At 38.2% G+C, this 22,075-nt stretch overlaps 1 protein-coding gene across 2 annotated transcripts; it reads left to right on the forward strand.

Annotated features, from left to right (window-relative positions):
* Positions 1–343: 343 nt before the first annotated feature.
* calm3a (calmodulin 3a (phosphorylase kinase, delta)) lies at positions 344–12,266 on the forward strand. Of its 2 annotated transcripts, none has more exons than XM_039597942.1 (6): positions 344–439; positions 7,940–7,970; positions 8,442–8,585; positions 9,718–9,824; positions 10,178–10,313; positions 10,480–12,266. In XM_039597942.1, exons 3-6 carry the CDS (start codon positions 8,516–8,518, stop codon positions 10,506–10,508), a joined length of 342 nt encoding a protein of 113 aa, XP_039453876.1. In that variant the 5' UTR covers positions 344–439; positions 7,940–7,970; positions 8,442–8,515; the 3' UTR covers positions 10,509–12,266. The 2 variants fall into 2 exon arrangements, with proteins under 2 accessions (XP_039453876.1, XP_031588685.1); XM_031732825.2 differs by lacking the exon at positions 344–439 and adding an exon at positions 2,448–2,673.
* Positions 12,267–22,075: the final 9,809 nt, after the last annotated feature.

Raw genomic sequence — 22,075 nt, forward strand, 5'->3', positions numbered from 1 at the left:
TGAAATGGTTTCATTTTTGTTGTTGTTCAGAATCATGTATGATTTAGCTACTTTGTAAATCATAGCATGATTGGTGGGAGTGTAATGAACCGCTTGTCGGAACTTTATGCGCAGTAGCATTAATGACGGATGCGCTCAGAGGCGTGCCCTGTAACCTGTATAGAGCAGTCTGTCGTGCACAGGAATAAGCTGTATAAAGTCCATGTAAGTTGCAGTGATACTTTGATAAAGTATATTAAGTTTGTTTCTAACGTAAGCTATGTTACTGTATTTGTATTGTGAGCTATCTGAAAACTTGCTCGTTCTGTACTTACGTTACATACATCCATGTGCTATGTTTTAGCTTAGACGTGTGTCACGTAAGCTAGCAGCACCCCATGAGAAACGGCCGAATGTTTAAGTGTTCACGGGAGTTTGCACCCTTGGCAAGCAGACTGAGGTATGTGATGTGATGTGATCTGTTGTTATATTTTATTCAACTGAACTGTGTAACCCCTTGATGCCGTTTAAAGCAACCCTTTTTGTTTTATTTAATCAGTGACTGTAAATCTCAGAATTACTTGTTTTGAATTTACTTGATTTAATTTAAGCTCATTTGTTGTTATTGCTTATTGTTATGGTTCAAAAGGACTGTACGGGTATCAATTTTTTCTTATTTTATAGTTTTCACGGTGCTCAACGATGTCCAGAGAATGAGCCGTGTTTGGTGAGGAAATAAATGGCTGCACCCATTAGAGACTCTTCTGTCGTTCTGCCATGCCATGTTCCTACACAGACCTTTGCAGACCATTATCTAAAAGTTGTAGCTGTGTACTGTCACCAGGAGGCAGTACAAAAAAAGAACCAGTTTGTAGGCTATTTTTTTATGTTCCCTCAACTTAGGCACTGCCACAGAGACAAAGTCATAACAGAGAAAGAACTCCTCTGGTTTTGGATTTTTGATGTTTGCTGTTCAAGCCAACTTTTCAATACTCAGCACACCATCCAGTCAGGCTCATAGACAGTATAAAACACTTCCCCACCGATGCTAATAGCAAGTTGTAACAGACTGCAGTCTGATACAGCTTGCAATTGCTGAGCAATCCTAGTCCATCCTTCTATGGCGAATCTCTGAAGCTCCTGCAGATCTGATGACCTTCTGGCATGAGTTTACCACACAGATTTTTAACAGGACTTTGTGCAGATCACTCCATAACATTCACTTTGATCTTCTGGAGGTAGTTCTCCACCAGGAGCGACATATTTTTGGATCATTGGCAGACAGACTAGAAGACAAAGCCACAACCAAACCCAGTTTTGCTGCTGATTTTTTTTATGGTTGTCTTTCAAAATCTTCACATATCCTTCTTTCTTCATGATTCCAAGTTCTAGATGCACTGAAGCATCCCCACAGCATAATACTCCCACCACCATGTTTCACTGTAGCAGTGGTGTTCTTTGGGTAGAATGCTTCTTCATCTTTCTTCAAACATAAGCAACACCTTTATGGCCAAAGAGCTCTAGTTTTCTGTCATCTGTCGTCGTTCGAGCATGCATAATCTTGTCCTTAACATACTTCAGTCTGGCTTGAAGGTGTCTCTTCTGCAGAAGTGGAATTTTTCTTGGTCTGAAACCTCAGAGTCCGTTTCTGTGCAGCACATATTTAGATGGATAAATATTGTCAGGGATTCTAGGAACTGAGAAAAACTGTAATTGGTATTTGGAAAAAACAGGTTTTAAAATGGGAACATCACTGTCTTTGTCTTTGTTATTGTAGTTGGCAGAGAGTCTAGACTATGGAACATTTGTAACCGAATAGGCATCACCATCAGTACATTTATAGAAAGATATTTATAATCTTTAAATTGTGCGTTGTGGTTTCAGTGATTGATTTCTTTTAGACTGTTCTCGACTTGGCTAAGTCATTCATTTGTGTGTTGGCAGTTTTTCTGGTGTGTTCAGACACTAATACTTCTGTCCAATTTATATATGAGATTGGATCAAGAAGACGAGAAAGAACATTTTGGAAGGGGTTCTGATGACCTATTTTGGATTCGAGATAATGTTTTGGAATATTTTGTCTCATGACAAGTGTAATATCATCAACAAATGTTTATTTCAGTATTTTGTGAACGAATGATTTTTAAATTAATGAGCGGTACAGAAATTGCGCTGTAATTTTAAAATGGTCCATTAATATAGTGTTCAATATGATCAGTGGAACACTCTTATCTCCCATAGACTGTGTTTATGAGACGTGGTAATAGGGCTAGTATCTTTGCGCGGTTTGGTTTTATAAAGCAGCAAAAATTGTGGTTTGCTATTTGTTAAGTGTCAAATAATTATTAGGCGATAAACAGTGAATGATTACCGCAACAGAAAGATCTTTATAATCCTTCTGTTTTTCTATTTTGACAGTGGATTCAGTGGGACTAAAAACGTACAAGAGAGCGGCGGAGGGATACACGGCTGTCAAACTGTGGTACAGCACGTCGCTGGTTTAGGTTTCCGGGCAACTCTGCTGCAACAGAAGGATACTGTCTACACAGATTTCCCGAAACATTTGTTATATTGAAAATCCTGTTCTATTTCATTGCTCTATTTGAGTAACTGATCTCTAAGTAAGTGAAATACAACGCATTTAACTGCGCTTTTCTTCATCTTCACGGAGCTTGAAAAGTCAACGGGACGATGGTGAGTGTAAGCTAGCTGATGTAAGCTAGTTAGCCTTAGCTATGAATCGCTTACACCGTAATGTCTGAAATATAATCGTAAATGCATAGGTTCCAAAGCCATAAAGTATATCTTCTAGTCTTTTAAGAGTCCAGCTTCACTTCAGAAGGGCATTTTAACGTTGGAAAACTGCAGAAAAATCCCAAACCTGACGTGCATACAACGCTGTTTTTTTTAAAAAAAATCATTTTATCGTCTATATAACGCAATTCTCGATCGGTGGTTTTCTGTGTGCTTAACAGCTGACGAGATAGAAGAGAAGACAAACATTTTATTTATTAGTGTCTGCCAAATGCGCAGCACACACGCCGTATTGTGAGAGGACACAGACGGCCTGTTTAATGCTCTAATGTAACACCATTCATTAGGCTGATTAGCAGAGTTATTGTGGATAATATGGTTATAATCTCCGTGCTTGGACACATATTTGCGTCATTTGATTTTTAGGTTTTTTGCTGACTTATTTATTTATTGGTTCGCTTGGACTCGAGAGTGGGCGTGGTGGCGGTGAAGGTGCTGTGTAAAAATAGACCGTCCAGTGTGAATGTGATCTTTACCCATCTCGTTAATCTTACGAGAAAGACATCGGGACTCTGGGTAACTGTCATTTTCGACATGCCTCATAAGGTGCTGCAGCACGGGCAGTATCTGTGTTAGCCACATCAGCAGGGTGTTTTGAACGGACTCGGACATGCGCAACAAGCGAGAAAAAAAGGGGTCGTATTTAACCACCGATTGGGGTTACATAAGAATACGCCTTACAGGTAGCAACACTTGTTTGTCATATTGCATAGCGTTCAGCAACGCGCTGCAACATTTTGGAAATAGATTCAATACCACCATGACACCATGTCCTGCGTTACGTATTGCGCCATAACGTTGAACCGCATTCTGCTTCTGCTGAATGATCCTCTTTTCCACCCCTCCTTTCTCGCCTCCCTTCCCCCCGCATTGAACCAAAGCATGCCTGGTGCAGTCGGCTGTCAAGACCCGCAGTGCACCCTTCAAGATGGGATCTAACTATTTTAAATACTTATAATATAGACTCATATCTGTGTCTTTGTCTTATCATGTATCGTCTGTTGTTCGTCTGCATACTGTAACAGACCAGAGGAATGGTGTCCCTTGCTGTCTTTGCCAAGTAAGGAAACTTGGACAGCTACAAAATCCTATTTATTCACATGCTGCTCAAACACCATTTGCAAATATGATTAACTGGCTGCACTTCAGAAAAATATTGTCAACATAAGAATATGTGACATGCTCTGTGGGGTACTGATGAGTTGAAAGCCAGCAGTACTTTTTACAGCAGCTGTATAAATCCTCCAGCTGTGCTCTGATCCAGACACTGCTTGCTTCAGCAACACTGAATTGGTTGGCAGTGAGCAGACTGGATACTCTGCAGTCTGCCATGCTCCCTTCTGCCTACCCCCCTTCCCCTTAAACGAGTGACTCATTGAAATTGACTTGAACGCATGGCATTACCACCAATACCACAGAAATGTTGCTACAGAAATGTTGGTTTTAATCTATTTGGTTTTGAAAAGGCAAGTTCATTTGTCCATTATCCGTGGTACAAGAGCATGTGGATACAGTGAAAACATGTTTGTTTCATTTGCTCTAGAGCATTAGCTCTAGAGCAAATGCACAGTGAGTCCTTAGGCTACAATATAGCATTATCAGCTTATCCTCATCACCGAATTAGTGTCAATGCTAAATTGTTGCAGACTCTAATGGTCTGTTTTATGCAGCAGTTATTTCCCAGTTTTCTAACAAACATCCTGAAGGAGTAGTTTAGTGTGAAGACACATTCAAAGCAACAGTTGTCAGAGGGTTTAGTCTTTTTTTTTTTTTTTTTTTTTTTTTTTTTTTTTTTTTTTTTACTGATCCTTAACATTATGTATGTTTAAGAAGGAAAAAAAAAAGACTCAAGGAGGTGGTTAGTTACGGTGATATTCAGTGTGCTACATTGGCGACCCTGTTCGTGTCTCACTAATTATAGCAGGCGTGTGTATTTCGGGCTGTGGAGTATTTATACCCGTCCCTCATCGCACTTTCTCAGCCTGAAATGAGCATGTTGACTGACTTGGACAGGCCTGATAAGGCTTCATATAGATCGCACAATTATGTCTCAGATGAACTTGAAGAATGAATTTGTCTTAGATGAGTGTAAATTCCTTGTTTGATTTATTAATTTATTTTGTGTGTGTGTGTGGGAGAATGTGGGAAAAAATACCGTATGAATCAGCAGACACCCTACAGTAAGAAATCACAGTAATTCACTCATGATATAATATTATTGTGATTTTTAATAATTTGCAATTTTGCATCTTTTTTCAAATGTGTATTTTTTCCTCAAAGTTAAACTTTAAATGGTTAAACTAACTCTTTATCCAAAAAAAAAAAAAAAGAAAGAATTGTTGCCATTGGAATCAGTCTGGCATCTGCCTTGTGATTGAATTGGGTCAAGTTGGCAATTACATGCAGTGTGTCTCTAATAATACAGCCATTAATTATGATAAATAATTGAAAATCACATATATTTCTGTCTACATAGTCAGAAATTCCTATTTAACTATTAAATTTACACTCAATATAACTAGAATACAGCCGGCTGGCAGCCAGTCGAGTCCCCTCGAGTTGTGCTCATTGACAAAGACTCATTCAGACTGATAGCAACATGTTGGCAGTCTGTCTTCATTTACAAATTAAATAACAGTCATTTACAAGCCTTAAGTAATCTCTCTGAGAGTGATTTGAATACTGGTCAAGTCAGACTGACTGCAGAAACTCCAGTGTTGGATCTTAGGTTGAGCCGATTTAATGCAAATTTTCTCGGCTAACAATATCTGAAGATGGTTTAGCTTTTGTTTCTAGTATTCCCAGAATATTTTCATTTAGTTATTAACAATTATTATTACAAGAGTTAAAATAATGTTTGTAAAATAATCATGTGTATTTCTTTAATTTAAAATACATAAATTTGTATTTGAAAATGTGAACAGATCTACAGTTTAAATTTATAGGAAACCTTTTTATGCTGTATTAACTTAGTTTTATCTAGGTCATAGGTAATGGCCAGGTCCAGCTGCCAGAAAATACTGCAGTCTGTTTTGAATTAGTTTGTCTAAATTGCATTTGCATTGGCAGAGCCTGTGTACACAGTGGAGCCTGATGCACATGTTCCCCATTTTGCCTGCTGGAAATTCTCTGTAATTATTGTGAAGGTTTTTATATCAATCCAGAAGTGATATTTAATTTGTTACTGCTTAGTCATTCCTTTTCCAAAAATATGAGAAACAGCTGTTTCATTAGTCTTTCTTTTCTTGTTTATTAAATGTTATTCTTTTCCCCATCAAGTTTAGGACTATTTGAAAAAATATGGCAAAAAATCATATTTTTTCATGGCTGGATCTTGACAAGGTTCCAGGTAGAGTTTCAACATGCAGCAAGAAGAAATAGGAGTGAGACAAAACAATTTTTTGAGCATGCAATTTATTGAAAACAACGCACAGAACACACAGAAAACAACAACAGAAATCGAAGTTCCAAACATGAACTCTGTAATGAGTAGGTCCACCATTATTGTTGATCACTTCAAAAATTCTTTGCAGCATGCTTGATGCAAGCGTTTCCCTGAGGTGAGTGAAAACATTTCTCCAAGTGGTGAAGACGGCTGCACGATGGGCATCCACTTTCTGGAACTGTTGTCCATTTTTGTGAACTTCCCTTGCCATCCATCCCCAAAGGTTCTTAATTGAATTTTGATCAGGGGAACACGCCGGATGGTCCAAAAGAGTGATGTTATTCTCCTGGAAGAAGTCCCTTGTTCTGTGGGCATTGTGTGCTGTAGCGTTGTCCTGTTGAAAAACCCAGTCGTTACCACACAGATGAGGGTCCTCAGTCATGATGCTCTCTGCAACATCTGGACATAGCCAGCGGCTGTTTGACACCCCTGCACCTCCTGAAGCTCTATAGTTCTGCTGAAGGAAGAAGCACCCCTGACCATTATGGCGCTCCCTCCACTGTAGCGTGTAGAAAACATCTCAGCTGGGATCTGCTTGTCATGCCAGTAATGTTGGAAACCATCAGGACCATCAAGGTTAAATTTTTTTTTTTTTTTTCTCATCAGAGAATACAACTTTCTTCCACCTTTCAATGTCCCATGTTTAGTGCTCTCTTGCAAAGTCCAAACAGTCAGTTGTGTGGCATTCAAGAAGATGAGGCCTTTGAAGACATTTTTTGTTTTTGAGACCCTTCAGTGTCAGATGCTGTCTGATGGTTATGGGGCTGCAGTCAGCACCAGTAACGGCCTTAATTTGGGTCGAGGATCGTCCAGTGTCTTGACAGACAGCCAACTGGATCCTCCGGCTCAATGCTGGTGAATTTTTTTTGGGCCCTTTGACTTGACATTTTTTGTTCCATAACCATCAGGATCATTTCAGAAATTCCAAATGACTGTCTTACTGCGTCCCACCTCAGCACCGATGGCACGCTGCGAGAGACCCTGCTTATGCAGTTCAACAACCCAACTACGTTCCAAAAGGGAAAGTTTTTTTGCCTTTGCCATCAGAACATCATGACAGTGTGACTACCTGACAGAAAATGACAATGAATCTACGTTTTTGCACAGATTTGGCCTTTTAAAGGCATGTGGTCCTAAACCTTCGGTCAGCTGTAAAACAGCCTGTTTCAGTTTCAGCCTGTTGTTTTCAATAAATTGCATGCTTAAAAAATGTTTTGTCTCACTCCCATTTCTTCTTGTTACATTTTGAAGCTCTACTTGTAACCTTGTTAAGATCCTACCATGCAAAATATGATATATGTTTTTTTTGTTGCCATTTTTCAAGTGGTCCTAAACTTTTGATCAGGTCATGCATGTACATATATTTATATCAAAAGTATATTTCTTCTACCTTGTCTAATGTATATTTTCTTCTGTTTTTGCATAGTATTGTTGTTCTTAGGCATGATGCTGCTATGTATTTATAACTGCCCTCTCTACTTTGCTGTTGTAACAGCGTTAATTTCCCATCTCTGGGACTTAAAAACGCTATCTTATCTTATTTGCCTAGTCCTAATATAAGTTGAACCTGCCATTTAAAAACTGTATTTCTTGAATACAATGTACAGTTTAATCATTGTAAATGGTGGCAGGGTTGAAAAAGAGTTTATTTCCATGCTGAAGCATCAGTGTTTTATCAGTGTCCTTTTCCCCTTTCAACAGGCCGATCAGCTGACTGAGGAGCAGATTGCTGGTGAGTGCATACCTTAACCATTTTTGGCTTGTTTTAGGTTTAGCAACACCTAATTTCTCCCACTAACCTTAGAAACTAGGCTCTCAGAGATTGTACAAAACTGAGGTCTATGGGATTGTATGCTAATTATGGTCCCATACTATTAACTAGATAATTGCATTCAATTTGCTTTCCCTAGGTATAAAATCAGACCCTGGGTAATGAGAAGCAGCAGGGTTTTGAGTCAGGTGTCCTAGAAATCAAAGTGAAATGCTTGGATGTCTACATTTATTAAAGGTGCAGTGCATTATATGCAGCCTGTTCTTATCAGGGGGTCATTTGTTCAGTATCCCAGCTGTTGCAAATGTACTGACTGTAGATGATTTTTCTCCCCCTTTAATTCATTTTACCACATCAGAGGTTTTTAAAAATGGATTTTCATTGGATTCAATCTTCATTACAACTCACAGTTCTGTTTCTGCAAACATACAGAGTTCAAGGAGGCATTCTCACTGTTTGATAAGGATGGCGATGGTACAATTACTACCAAAGAGCTTGGGACTGTCATGCGCTCTCTGGGACAGAATCCTACAGAGGCTGAGCTGCAGGACATGATCAATGAAGTAGATGCTGACGGTGAGATCAAACTAACATGCACAAAAACTTGAAGTTGCATTACTGTAGCTCTTTAATAAGAGAATTCTTTTGTCATTCAAGAATTCAGTGACTGGCATAAGTGTAGATACTGATACCTGAGATTAGGGCTGCTCGATTATGGCAAAAATGATAATCACGATTATTTTCACTGAAATTGAGATCTTGATTATTTGACGATATTTATTTAACAATAACAATGTATTGAATAATGGCTTTAAAGATTGTCAAAAAATAATGTGCAAATACTGATAACAGTGCAAATGTTTGCAATATAAAAAATAAATGAAAAATGTAAACATCTATGTTTAGTGAACTTCAAAATACTGCATAATACTGGTTGTTCACCGTGTTAATTGAGCAGTGGTCTTTGGCGAGGAAAAACGTTACCGCGTTTGTTATCTCCTTGTGTCTCTGGGAGCTGGTGGGATATTTAGTAGCGTTGTACAGGGTAGCGTGAATGGAGGTCTGTGAGGATGAAGCAGGTGTTGTCGAGAGTTTTCTCTATGCTCCTTCATTGTTTGATCGTATATCACTTTGTGAGCGGTCTTCAAATGATTGAATACATTTGTAGTGTTGCTCTGTGGTGCAGCTACGACAACGTAGCAAAGTTTCCACACTATGTCTACTTGATCCACGTCTGACTCCGTGAACCCATAATGTTTCCACACCACTGAAGTCGTTTTACCTCTCTTTTCAACCAACGGCATTCTTTCTTCAGCAGCCATTATCCTCTCCTCTCCAAATCTCGATTTGCCACACGGAGCAGAGCGAGAGTAAAGCACGAGGGAGGTGCTAATAATCGGTTCGGTCATTTTTAATGATCGTTGAAAGCCCAGATCGTAATCTAGATTAAAATTCGATTAATTGAGCAGCCCTACCTGAGATAGCACAACTTGTTTCTGTTCTCTCTGTATAGATGTATGTAGCCATACATTGAATATAGTCTGTTCTTGTTGCCATGTCTGTTTTCCTTTAATACTTTGAATTGGCTTGCATTGTCATAAGCTAATTTTCCCGATTGGATTTTTAGTTTTTCTGGTAAATTACTCAATGATAACACTATTTTTTTTCTGTTTTGTTATTTGTTTATTGTTTTATTTATTTTATTAAGGCAATGGTACAATTGACTTTCCTGAGTTTCTGACAATGATGGCCAGGAAGATGAAAGATACAGACAGTGAGGAGGAGATCAGAGAAGCCTTCAGAGTCTTTGACAAGGTAAAGTAGGAGTAAAGTGAAAATATTTAATTAGACTATTCAGCAAAAGGAGATCCTCTGTATTTGATAGAAATGACTTTGATCCATGATGATGGCTAGACAAGAGTGAAAAATGTCTACATAAGCGATATTCTGGAGCGTTTCTGTCTTTCTGCTAGCTGGACTATTATATTAAGCTTCCCAAACACACATATAATGAGCATTTAGCTCAATAGACCTTCCTAAATCAGGATCTCGGCAGCATAGGTGAAGGGAGTAGCCTTGTCTTTGGTGCTATGGTATCTGTTGTAGTAGACACCCACCTGCCTGTAGACAAACTAATTTTCTGCTTTTTTTTTTTTTGCCACCTGTAGGATGGTAACGGATACATCAGTGCAGCAGAGCTACGGCACGTTATGACCAACCTGGGTGAGAAGCTCACTGATGAGGAGGTGGATGAGATGATACGCGAGGCCGACATTGATGGAGATGGTCAGGTCAACTACGAGGGTGAGATTTTGTTTATTAACCACCGTGTTTTTTGTGAGTCTGCAAATGTGAAAATCTACAAGTTTGTGTGTATGCACTTATTTTTTTTTTCTATCTGTGACGAAGTTATTTGTTTATTGTTGAATGTAAGTTTAAATGTTGCTTTCTGTTCTTTTGTTTTCCACAGAATTTGTCCAGATGATGACAGCCAAGTGAAGAGAAATTTAAAATTTCTTTTAACGTTGCTTGTCCTCTAAGATCACTGTCAAATATACCAAAAAAAGAACAATTCTCAAATGATAAATTTACCTCCCCCCCCAAAAAAATTATTTATCTAAACAGTTTGCAAATTGTGCTTTAGTGCATCCAGCTACTTCTAAGGTATCTGTTTCATCAACACCACCAGAACAGAATAATCCCTAGAGAAGTTAATGGACCAAGCTTTAAGAGGGCCGAAGCCCCCGGTACTTCAGACCAAGATTCTGCTGAGTCACCCTGCTCCTGATTAATTTAGAGGAAAGAGCAACACCGTAAAAGGCAGAGGGATAGGAACCTATGCCACAGTTCATGTAGAGAAGTTGGCTTTTCAATTCTTATCTGATAGTCTTGAACAAAGAAAATCGACTCTCTTGCACCAGTGGTGACTCTCCAAATACTGAATTGAGTACTCTTCTTGCATGCACCCTTTCTGTGACTGTCTCTTGTGACAACAAGGAAGCTCTGATCTTGTCAGAGGTAGTGTTCAGGTTGTGTACACACTGGAGGTATATACATAAATATATAGCTATATATCTGTAAAAAAAATTTTGTGTCACTATTGATTATTGCAGGAGCAAATAGTTGCAATGTAGGGTGTTTATTGGTGCTCTGCTGGAGATGAGCATTCTTATAACCTTGAAGAGTTCGGACGAGAACGAGGGACTGAAAATTGCTGGATGGTTTTTTGTTTTTGTTTTTTTTCCTCAGTTGGATGTTATTTTGTATTGTTTTGAGTCGTGGGCTTTACGTTGCCTGCAGCACTGATTGAAGACAGGAGTGTGTTGAATTGCTTCAGGATGATTATTGGAAAAACACACTTGAGGACTGCAGTTGATACATTTGTTCTGCAAACAGATATCCTGATGATGCAATATTGATGTAACGCTTTATAAATGTGTTCTCAAATATTAATGTATTGCTGACGAACTTTGGTCACAAATTATATCTATATAAGTGTATCGTTAAATTTGCAATGCCTATTGTTGTAGTAAATGATCTGTGACATGTTTTCTCTTTGGTTTTGAAATGTGCCATAATACTCCTTTAAAAAAAAAAAAAAAAAAAAGCCTCAACCTTCTTGCAAGACCTGTAGTTCTTTAGAATAGAAAAACTCTACTTAATATAATAACATAAAAATACATGCAGTTCATCATATTTGCACTTTGGTATAAACCATGTGGTTGTTTAAAAAAATGGAGGACAAAAAATTTTGTTTTAAAAGAAGAAAAAGAAACCAAATGTCACTGTTGCTGCTGCTATAACAACACGTTTCACTCATTTCTCGTCCTTGTTGTTGTCTGATCTTCAATTTATAGTCCGGTGATTCAACCTCCAGTCGGCTTGCTGTTTTACTAAACAGAATACATTCGGTGTATACTGACACATACTGCTTGTGGTGGGGGCTGATGTGTTTCATTGAGGCTTTCATCTGGGGAATGAAATGGGTTTGTAGCAACGACTTCAGCTTTAGATGTGCAGTTGGTTTCAGTGTTAGGTTTTTCAACAGTTGGCTAAATTTAAGCTGGGGAATCTTGTGATTTCCTCAACGTGTGAAACTTAATATACTGCTCTGTTTGAGACGTACTAATTGGTAACATTTGATTCAGATGTTTGGAAGTAAATGGTTATTGGACTGTTAATTTCTGAAGGTGTGTCCAGTATGGAAAGATGTGATATATTTTCCATAAATCAATAAATTGACTGAGCTTTACTTCACCTGCATTTCCTTGACATGTTTATTCTAAAATGAATCATTAATGAAACAGGCATGCATCCTTTTGTTTCTTCTTTTTTGTAACTGTTCACAAATTCTCATGATGTTGCAATACACTTCCCCATCCAGGGCTTCTGTGTTAGAAAGGAGTCTCTCTCAGATAGCCTCAGACTGGGTCAGAGCAGGTCAGCCTAGGCCTTCACTCCAGAAACTATCCCAGGCACAGGCTATATTTGGCAGCTCATGAGATTGCTGCAGGAGCTTGTGCTAATCCAGGTCAGCAAGGGTCATGACCCCTCACACAATCTAAATGCAAAAAGCTTTTCTCTCTGAGAGGCAAGATCAAGAGCCAATAGAACGGCGTTTTATCTGGGCCAGGTGAATGTGATTGGATGTGTCCACATGCTAATCATGCAAGTGTAAGTAGATAATATAAATGAATTAGGAAACAGGAGCACACTCAGCAGTACAATAAGAACCGTAGCACTACAGACAGGCAGGTGTGATAATCCGTCTGCGGTTGTGTAACATAGGCTGGAAAGGCTTGCTGGTTTACACTGAGAATCAACAATGCTCCGCCTCTTTTGCAGTGAGGGTTGTAGACATTTATTATAAATAATTGAATTATAAGTTTTACTTTGGATCTGCTGTATCAAGTGGAGAAAAGAGAGGCAATCATGCAGTTAGCAACTTACAGATTACAACTGTACTAGCAAAACTGATTACAATATCTGATAAATACCACAGACTGCAGCACACTGAAAAACATGTAAAGCAGCTGAAATAGCCCCCCCAGCACACACCAGCCATTTAATGTGCTGCTCGAAAGACAATGCCTCAGTGATTATGATCCAATAATCAAATAATACAAGGCTGTATAATCTATCATAATGCAGCTGTGTAATGAGATATATATACTCACACTAAATGTTTCACTACATATCCAATGCATTGAGATTTTATAATGTAATACTACAGTTTTTATGGAAACTAGAGCAAATTTTCTGAAGCACAGCAATTGAATCCTTGGGGATTAGGCTATAACAAAAGGTCTGGACTTGTTTAGCCATCAGTACTAGAACATGTGTGCAAGTATAGCTGGTCAAATTTATCCTGAAGCAAGTGCTTAGATTTTAGATCTAAAATTTTTTGATCTAAAATAAAAAATTTTACATTCTAATCATGTTTTTTAAGTAAAATGCTCAGAAATACACAATAATTTCTACTAAAGAGAACCTAAAGTAGAAGTTGTATTTAAAAAAAATTGAAGCACTCAAGCACGCCCATCAAATTTGCACTTAATTAAAAGTACACTTCATCACTGCTAGACAAAAACCTCCGGTTTTCCCTGTCATTCTATACCTAATACCTTTGACATATTACAGTGTAGGTAAAATACATTTCCATCGAGCACACACACTGTAAATAATCAAACGCTGTCACCAGAATAAAACAACATGAGACATTTTACTTGTCCACACGGTGGCGGTGTTTCATCACGTTCCAACTGGACTCGAGATGTGCTGCGCAAGACAGGAAGGAGATGAGACAGCCTAACTGGAAACAGATGAATGAAATAATTTTTTGAGAAAACATGTTTTCTGTTTTCTGAAGAACATTAAAGGGTAGCATATTCTTAGTCACATAAATCTTCAGATGGAGGGTGAAATGGTCTGTTTGTGCATATGAGGAAACATCCGCGTGTGTGTTATGTGTGAATTGTAGGTGGTGCATGGGTTTGCTTGGGTGCACCACACCCACTACCCATGCGTGTGTACACTGTAACCTAACCACCCCTTTGCTTGAGAAACACATATTTCTTTCCACTGTCATTGTGTCTGAGGGGAGGTGGGGTAGTGGGCATTATATAAATTGCACGGTGTAAAGCAGACTCCTAAATAATGTATCTATTTTAGGGTTATGTTTGGACAGTTGTTCTAACTTGTTTTTATTTTTTTTCACACAATACCTCCCTTTCCAAGACCTCCCAAGAATCCACCTCTTTCTCCTCATATCTACTGTTTTGACATAATTCAACACTGTGCAAAGCCTGGCACACTATCTCACTTTGCATGAAGCTGAACACATTTAGTTTCTCCTGCACGTTGTATATATTCTTCACTTTTGTATCTTTAAATGTTATCCACCAACTATCAGTGCTTTGGCTTAAAGTATAAAGTGTCTCAAAATAGAAGAAAGAAGTGAAAATATCTAGCTGTTGCGTAATCCTCTTGCTGAGACCAATATACACAGAATGGGTTTTAAGATTACAGTATCCTTTGTTATTTAGCAGTTCAGCTGACAAAATCGATCCTCATCCACATCTCTAGCCGTACCCTCTGCTCAACTAAACTTAAGCACATTATAAAATGTTCCTTCTGGTATGTATCCTTCAAAAGAAAATCATGTACTTACAAATATAAATATATAAATTATGCCTCGAGTGTATATGTTTGTGTCAGTACCTTGTTCAACCAAAGAGTGATTTATTTGAATCCCAAAAAACTAGACTGAAAAAAAATAAGTTACATGGGTTATTTCTGTAGAAACCATTTGTGGCCCATTTGTTTATATAAAGATCACCATATAGGCACCAGTAAGTATTTTTAATTACTTTGGTGATCAATAATCCAGCAATGGATGAGCTAAAATATGGCTTTACAGCTCTGTTCTGGTTGTAACAAGTGTCCAGTTTTTTGCCAAAGAAAGCCAATAATTTCTTAAAGTATATATTCAGTGAAGACTAAACCTTCAGTTTTGGTTGTTTTGAAGATGAGAACAGGTAACAACAATATGTAATTGGTTAGATGTAATCCAGTGATGCTGTTTGTGGGGTAGACTAAAGGACGTGCAAACTTGCATCCACTAAATCCAAACATGTATCACTGCACTGAAAGAAGAAGTGCAAGTAATACATAAGCTCACCACATAGGCTACCATATACCCATAGCCGGTTTTCACTGAAGGATGTGAAGACCGCTGTTTGGAATGCCTCACGTGACATCTTCATCGTGTGATGGAAAGGGTCATGCTGTTCTTTGTTTCTGTTGAAACCACCAGTAAACATCTTGGGAGAAGAATAATTTCAGCATGAATTATTACTTACAAATACATGCATTTGACTTCTCATGTTTCTGAACCTTCTCATTAAAGCAAGTCACTATTGCGTTGGCAAAAGATTATTTTAAAAGTTCACAAAAATAATTTGTTAAAATGAATATTCTATAAGTTTTAAATACTGAGTTATTCAAATAAAATGTCAACAAAACACACACACAGTTTTTATTCAGGCTATAAGCACCAGATCCATAGAGTCAAGAGTCTACCACTGCCAACAGTACCCAAGTTGCAGAGTGTGCAAAGGTGACCTGGAGGCTATCCAACACACAGTAGTAGGATTTAAGATGCAAGTTGGGACGGATACACTAAGAGGTACAACCAACTACCTGGGATAGTGTACAAGAACATCTGTGCCACAAATGGATTCGAAGTTCTGATGGAAGATACCACCAAAGCTCATTGAGAAAAACAGGGCTAAGGTCCTGTGGGACCAACCAGACATAGTGGTGACTAAAAAGGACCAGTAGACCACAATCCCAACAGACAACAACATCAGGAAGAAAGTCCATGAGAATTATCAGAGGGTGAAGGAACAACTGGAGCCAATGTTGAAGGTAAAGTCCAAAGTGGTCCAAGTATTAATTGGAGCATTAGGACCTGGAACCCTAAAACTCGAAGAGTGGCTCCAGCAAATTCCAGGCACAACATGAGAGCTCTCTGTCCAGAAGAGCGCAGGATTAGGAACAGCCGAGATACTGCACAGAACTCTCAAACTCCCAGGCCAGCATGATTTAGCATAAAAACTAAACCATCTTGGACCTTCTGCTCAAAGTTCCAACGCATGTTGTGTTTAACAATAATACCCCCTTAAACTTCTGAATGCTTATTTTGAAATAACCTGTCAAAATAATTGTAGGCTTTGTCTTAACCTTTAATAAAGACTTTGCATACATTTCAGATTATGATACCACAGGAGACCATCACACGTAACACTTAAACTCATATGAACAGAAACTCATAATCAGTATGAAGCTCAATAAATCATATCTAATTTTTAGACAAATGAAACATATAAAAAAGTGTGAGAGTACTTTATAAATCATTTCACTGACATTTTACGTAGTCTTTCTCTTCTTGGCAACATGGCTGTAGGTCCTGATTTTGAGTAACTGTTAAGCTAAAGAGAATAAACGAGAAATGAAAACTTCTTACGTTTAAAAGTACTAGAGATGGAAATTACAGTTTCAGTATCCCTTATCCATCTTCAAGAGAAGGGCTAAGTGACATTTCACTTCAGGTTGAGTGCTTTCTCTTGCTTTGTGGTTCCTAAAGCGATTTCCATCTAATGCTGCTAAAGACTTCAGCAAAATAGCCTGGATTTTTTCAAAGTATGATCTCTGGTATTTAATTTCCTTCTTTCTCAGAACTCACAACCACAATGGTCTCAATATGCTTACAAAAAAAAGAAAAAAAAAGAAACCAAAACATCACTTTTATTGCAAGTCCTTTAAGTGTCCACACTCAGGATGCAAAACCTGACACCATGAAATCTTTCAGGCTGGATCTAATTGATTAAGGAGTAGGTCTATGTTGCAAATCTTTCTTTTTTGATTCTTTAATGTTTACAAAGGAGGATACAAGAAAAGAGTTTTGCAGAGTCTCTGCCCAAAGGAAATCATTTATCCATACACATGGAATTAGTTGTGGTGGAGAAGAAAAATCTTCAAACTCTGCGTTATTTGAAAAGCTTTTAATTTAAAGGACAGAAAGTCAAGTGAAACAGATAAGACAAAGCAGTAGGGACTTCTGGGAAAAAAAGAAAAAACAACAAATAAATGGCCTCCATCAGCAGTGAAGACGTCTTCATATGCTATTATGATTTGAATTGCATTAACTAAAGTAAGCCAGTGCAGGCCTGTCTTATTATTTTTGAATTGTAGCTGCATGTGTATCGTCAGGGAAGCCCTTTCCGTTTCTGTGTAGACACCTGCTAACAATATTATTCTGTGTGTAGCTAAATGGCAGGGAAATGTTGTTGTCTGTGATTTCCTGAAATGCTTCAATAAAAAGCGACTGAATTTAAAAATGGAAAGAATAAGAAAAAGAAAGTTCTATGTTTTTTAAAGCACTTCTCGTTTCCTCTTTTAGAGTTGTGGTCAGACGTTTTCATACAGTCATCACAGTCATTTTGGGCTGAACTATTTGCTTTCTACGGTGGAATGACTTTACAAGATACGTATTTAGTGATTTTTTAAAAAAAACAAAGAATTGGGTGCACAAGTTGGGTTTTCTCTACACCACAAAGATTCAACAGTATACATAACCCCCTTAATATTTAGTTAAATGTACCTTTGCAAGATTTATCTCGACCAGATGCTTTTGATAGCCGATAACAAGCTCCAGACATAATTCTAGCTATTCTCTCTCTTCTTGGCAGAGTTGGTAGCTTTCATTTAAGTTGGCTGTTGGAATTCACAATTGATGTTTCACTGAAAGCAGTTTTGCTGAGGACTAAAGACAAATAATATGCTCAAACAGAGTGGTCAGTTTATAGGACAGTATGCTATAAATATGCACCAGATCTTTGTGTAAAGTAAGTGAGCATGAAAAATACAAACGTGAACAGAGTTGGCATGAATCTTCTTTCAAAGTATTTTGGGGGTTTGCACTTGGGTTTGTATCCGTATTAGATCAGCAGTGTCTTCTCCACAATCTCCAGCTTACGTCTTTACAGTCAGCGTCAGCATCTGGCTCACTGAACAATAATGATCTTAACAGATTTTTTTAGAGTGTTTTTTGCGTCACCGGTCTTTCGAATGCAAAAACACAAATGAAGGGTGAATTTGAGAGAAGAAAGGAACAAAACACACCATGACATGGACAGCTGAAAACATGTGGTGGCTAATTTTATAATTTAGTGATTATTATTTCCATGACTTCAGTACCTGAATCACTCAGTTAAAATAAAACAAGAACCAGCAGGAAGGAAGTGCCGTACAAATATGGAAAATATCTGTAGGCATGGGAATCTTTTCTTTTTCTATTGCATTTTTTATCTACTCTTACTTAGCCCTGTGAAACATGTCAACAGACACAAGTGCACAGCATCCATCCATATGCTTAATTTGACCTTTGTCATAATCAAATTCAGCTTTGGGAGCTTTTCCAAGGACTCTGGAGATCTAATATGACCTCTGCTTTAAATTCGGATCTTTTACCGCTAACATCCTGCTTCCAATTAGAAAGACAAAGAGAGATGAAAACAGCCAAGTTCAAACATCCCTGAACTTCACATGTTTCGTAATTCTGGTGAAGACAGAATAATATCATTATTCAGCCACTCTGAAATTTGGTTTTTTAAGCTCTCTTCCTGAAAATGATGCATTTTTACATCAGTAAATTCCCTTGTCCCAACTCTGAAATAACATTTTCTGAGCAGAAAACAAACCAGAAGCTGATGTGAGACGGCTCATTTGTTTTACAGTAAAGCCACTTTGATATTCAACTGAAAGTAAAAAGATGCTTATCAGGTAAGGCGGTTTGTATTCAGGTCCACTCCCTGCCTCTACTGTACTTAAAAACAGCTGGGTCATGGGCTATTATTCTAGAAAAGAAAAGGAAAAATACTGTTCAAGCAACATTTAGCTAGACTTTGTTTTCATCTCAGCCTTTTTTTACAATTCATAGACAGATTTAAGCAATATATGTTCATGTTTCACTTAAAGGCACCCCATTTCAAAATAGCAGTATTTCTTGTATTTTGAAACTTCCTTTTTTTAATATTCATGTTATGTTATTCTCAGTGGATGCCAACGAGCCAAATCAAGAAAAATGCAGTCGTGGGGTTTGCACATCTGATTCATAGTCCTTTCTTACTTCCATTTGTAATTTGGACTATGCTTAAAGTCGGGGTCCATTCCTGGAAAATAACCAGTTTAAATGAACTCTACCAATTCTCCCATGAGGAGTGATCAAATATCCAGCCAGATTTATGCCAGAAGCTTGTTGATGGTTACCAAAAGTGTCTGGTCGAGGTACACTTTCCTAAGGGACATTTAACTAAACTAAATCCAAAATAGATTAAAAGTTGTGCATCCAGTTCTCGATTTTAAAAGTCATTAAAGATGTTTTAAAGATGAAAGATATTGTAGACTTATTTCACTCTGAAAAAGAACAGTTCAAAGCAATCCTTCATGTCCATGATGAGTGTATGCAAACCTCTGACCATAGCTGTAGGTGGTTTTGACATTTTAATCAAACAAACAAACTACTCCTATTTGCCACTTTTTTCTACTCTGTGCCTCTCCCAAATGACTCTCAATGCCCTTGAGAGAGAACTAATGAATGCAACAGTGGTTAAAGGGTTTGTGAGCTTGAGTGATCCCTGGAGGTATGTTGTTTGACTGCTAGTGTCGCTCAGTGTAACTTTGTCTGATGTGCCGGGCTACATGTCATTTTTATGATCCCTATAATGTCTAACAGCACAAACACAGCAGAAAGATCCAGAAGTGGAGGGAGTAGTTCCAGCTATCCAACTACCTGTGTCAGGACACCTATCAGTCAATGCAACACCTCTAGCTCCAGTAGCCAGGTGGATAAATTATATAAAATGTTAGCCCTCCTCAGTCTTGCTATGAAGGGTTAAGCTAACCATAGATTAGAAACAATTTGGGACATTGTGTGGAATTACTCAATTTTTGGAGCTTACCTCAAGCAGCCATTAGAGGGATTGGCTTAATTGATCCGTTTCCAGAGTTTTGTGGGTGTGTTCACTTGAAAAGAGTTACATAGCTCTCCACTTTCTTTGGGTCCACCACTTGCTGGTGGTGCACCAATACTTGGATCGGATGACGGTCAAAGGCTAGTCGGGAAAGCAAGGAGAAACAGGATTTGCTTTTCTCCTTGACAAAGCTGAGCCGTTCACTCATCAGTGGCAATGCAGCACAGTGTTTTAGGGGTTTTCTTACATTTAAAAACACTGCTGTGACACCGTAATGGATAGAGTCTGCTCTGTGCTCTGCATATGGCTTATTTAACAAGTCAAAAATACACAACAGTAGTTGTTACAGTTTTACTTATATGCATGTAAATACATGCACTGCCAGAACCTTAGACTGTTAAGTCAGGGTTAGTGGGGCCGCTTCGACTTTCCAAGTTGTAAATCCAACTTGAGGGCATGTTCCAGATGAAAATTCCCACTGGGAATTCAGGAATTGTGACTTACAACTTAAAATTCAACAGACTCTGATGTCTTGGTGGTTTGATCTCAAGGCCTCCTGTCAGTCAGTGTTAATAATGTGTTTGTCTGTCCATCATTCTTCCTAATCATTTGATCCAGCTATTCTCCCACTCGTCATCATCATCATCATCATCATCCTTCTAGTATCCATTCACCCACTCACCCATTTGTTATCCAGACTATCATCCCCTACTCCATCTATTCATCTACCAATCACCCAGCTTCTATCCTCTCACTAATCTGTCCGTCATCCAGCATTCTTCATTGCTATCCATTATTTCTTATTTTGAGTACATATTTCATCTGAACTGTAGGTGCCAGATCCATCTACTCATTAATTAAGATCATACAAGCAAACACCCACAGCTTTGATTGTAAACCAAAGCTTTGCTGCAGCTAATATAAACTGCTTATGTATCTCAATAAGCAATTGTGTAAATTTACCAAATGTTATGATCTTGGCGCCTCAGTTGCTATGTTCACAAACTCATCTGATGGTTTGAGGAATGTTTGCAAGTATGTCTGCATTTGTTTTTAGCTTCTTTGTGTGTTGTTTATTTAAAGTTGCTAGCCTGGTTTGCTTTATGGGCAAAGCAACTGTAAACGACTTAAGTGCTATCCAGATCTCAAGTTGGTAGTTAACAGTAAACTTTGTGAGGGAGGTAGGGAGTGAGGGAGGGAGGGAGAGAGGGAGTGCATGAATGCTCAAGAGGTGAAGTGAAACTGAGAAGACTGAAACTGCATGTCTGTATTAGCTGTGTAACTCTGCATCAGTAGTTTCATTTACAAAGTATAACACAAGGAGAAATCTGATCTGCATTACTCTATCCATAATTGAAGCTTGGCACTTTGCTGTTATGAATATGACTGGTCAGCTACAGAAACAGCAACAGGAAGCAAGCGTGAACAGGATTACTCTGAGAGGAAAGTGAGCAGTGAAATGTAATTACTATGCTGCAATTTGTATTTATGGCTATTGTGTGTGATGACTCTATTGTTAGTATCCTTTGTAGGTGTCACTGAAACAAACCATTAAGGACTAAAGTAATAGCACATGAGGGATCGTCAATATTACTACATCATGATGTAGTAATATTGATGTGATTTTTATGTTTTCAGCAAACATCTCATCCCAGCAATTTTCCTTTGATTTGTTGATGAAAACAGCGTGGCGAAATGAAACAACAGTGTCTGGTGTTAAATGTATTGCTCTCCGATCATTTCTCCTCAGTGGAATCCAAGCATAACCTGCACATACATCAGTCAAGAGAAATTGGCCAGTTAAGGAAGATATAATATAACATAATGGCTGTGTAAACCCTTTTATATGTATCAGTGTGTCTAGGCGTCATGTAAGGAACAATGTGTGTAGTAATACGTGGCCAACATGACATGGACAAATCAAAGCGACGCAGTGTTTCCAGAGCAAACACACTTGAAGGATTAACCTCTCTATTTACCGCTCTCCCCCTCTCACTGGCTCTCACCACACCAGTATTTTACAGACTGTAC

This window comes from Oreochromis aureus, linkage group 14, assembly GCF_013358895.1.
Source record: "Oreochromis aureus strain Israel breed Guangdong linkage group 14, ZZ_aureus, whole genome shotgun sequence".
NCBI lineage: Eukaryota > Metazoa > Chordata > Actinopteri > Cichliformes > Cichlidae > Oreochromis > Oreochromis aureus.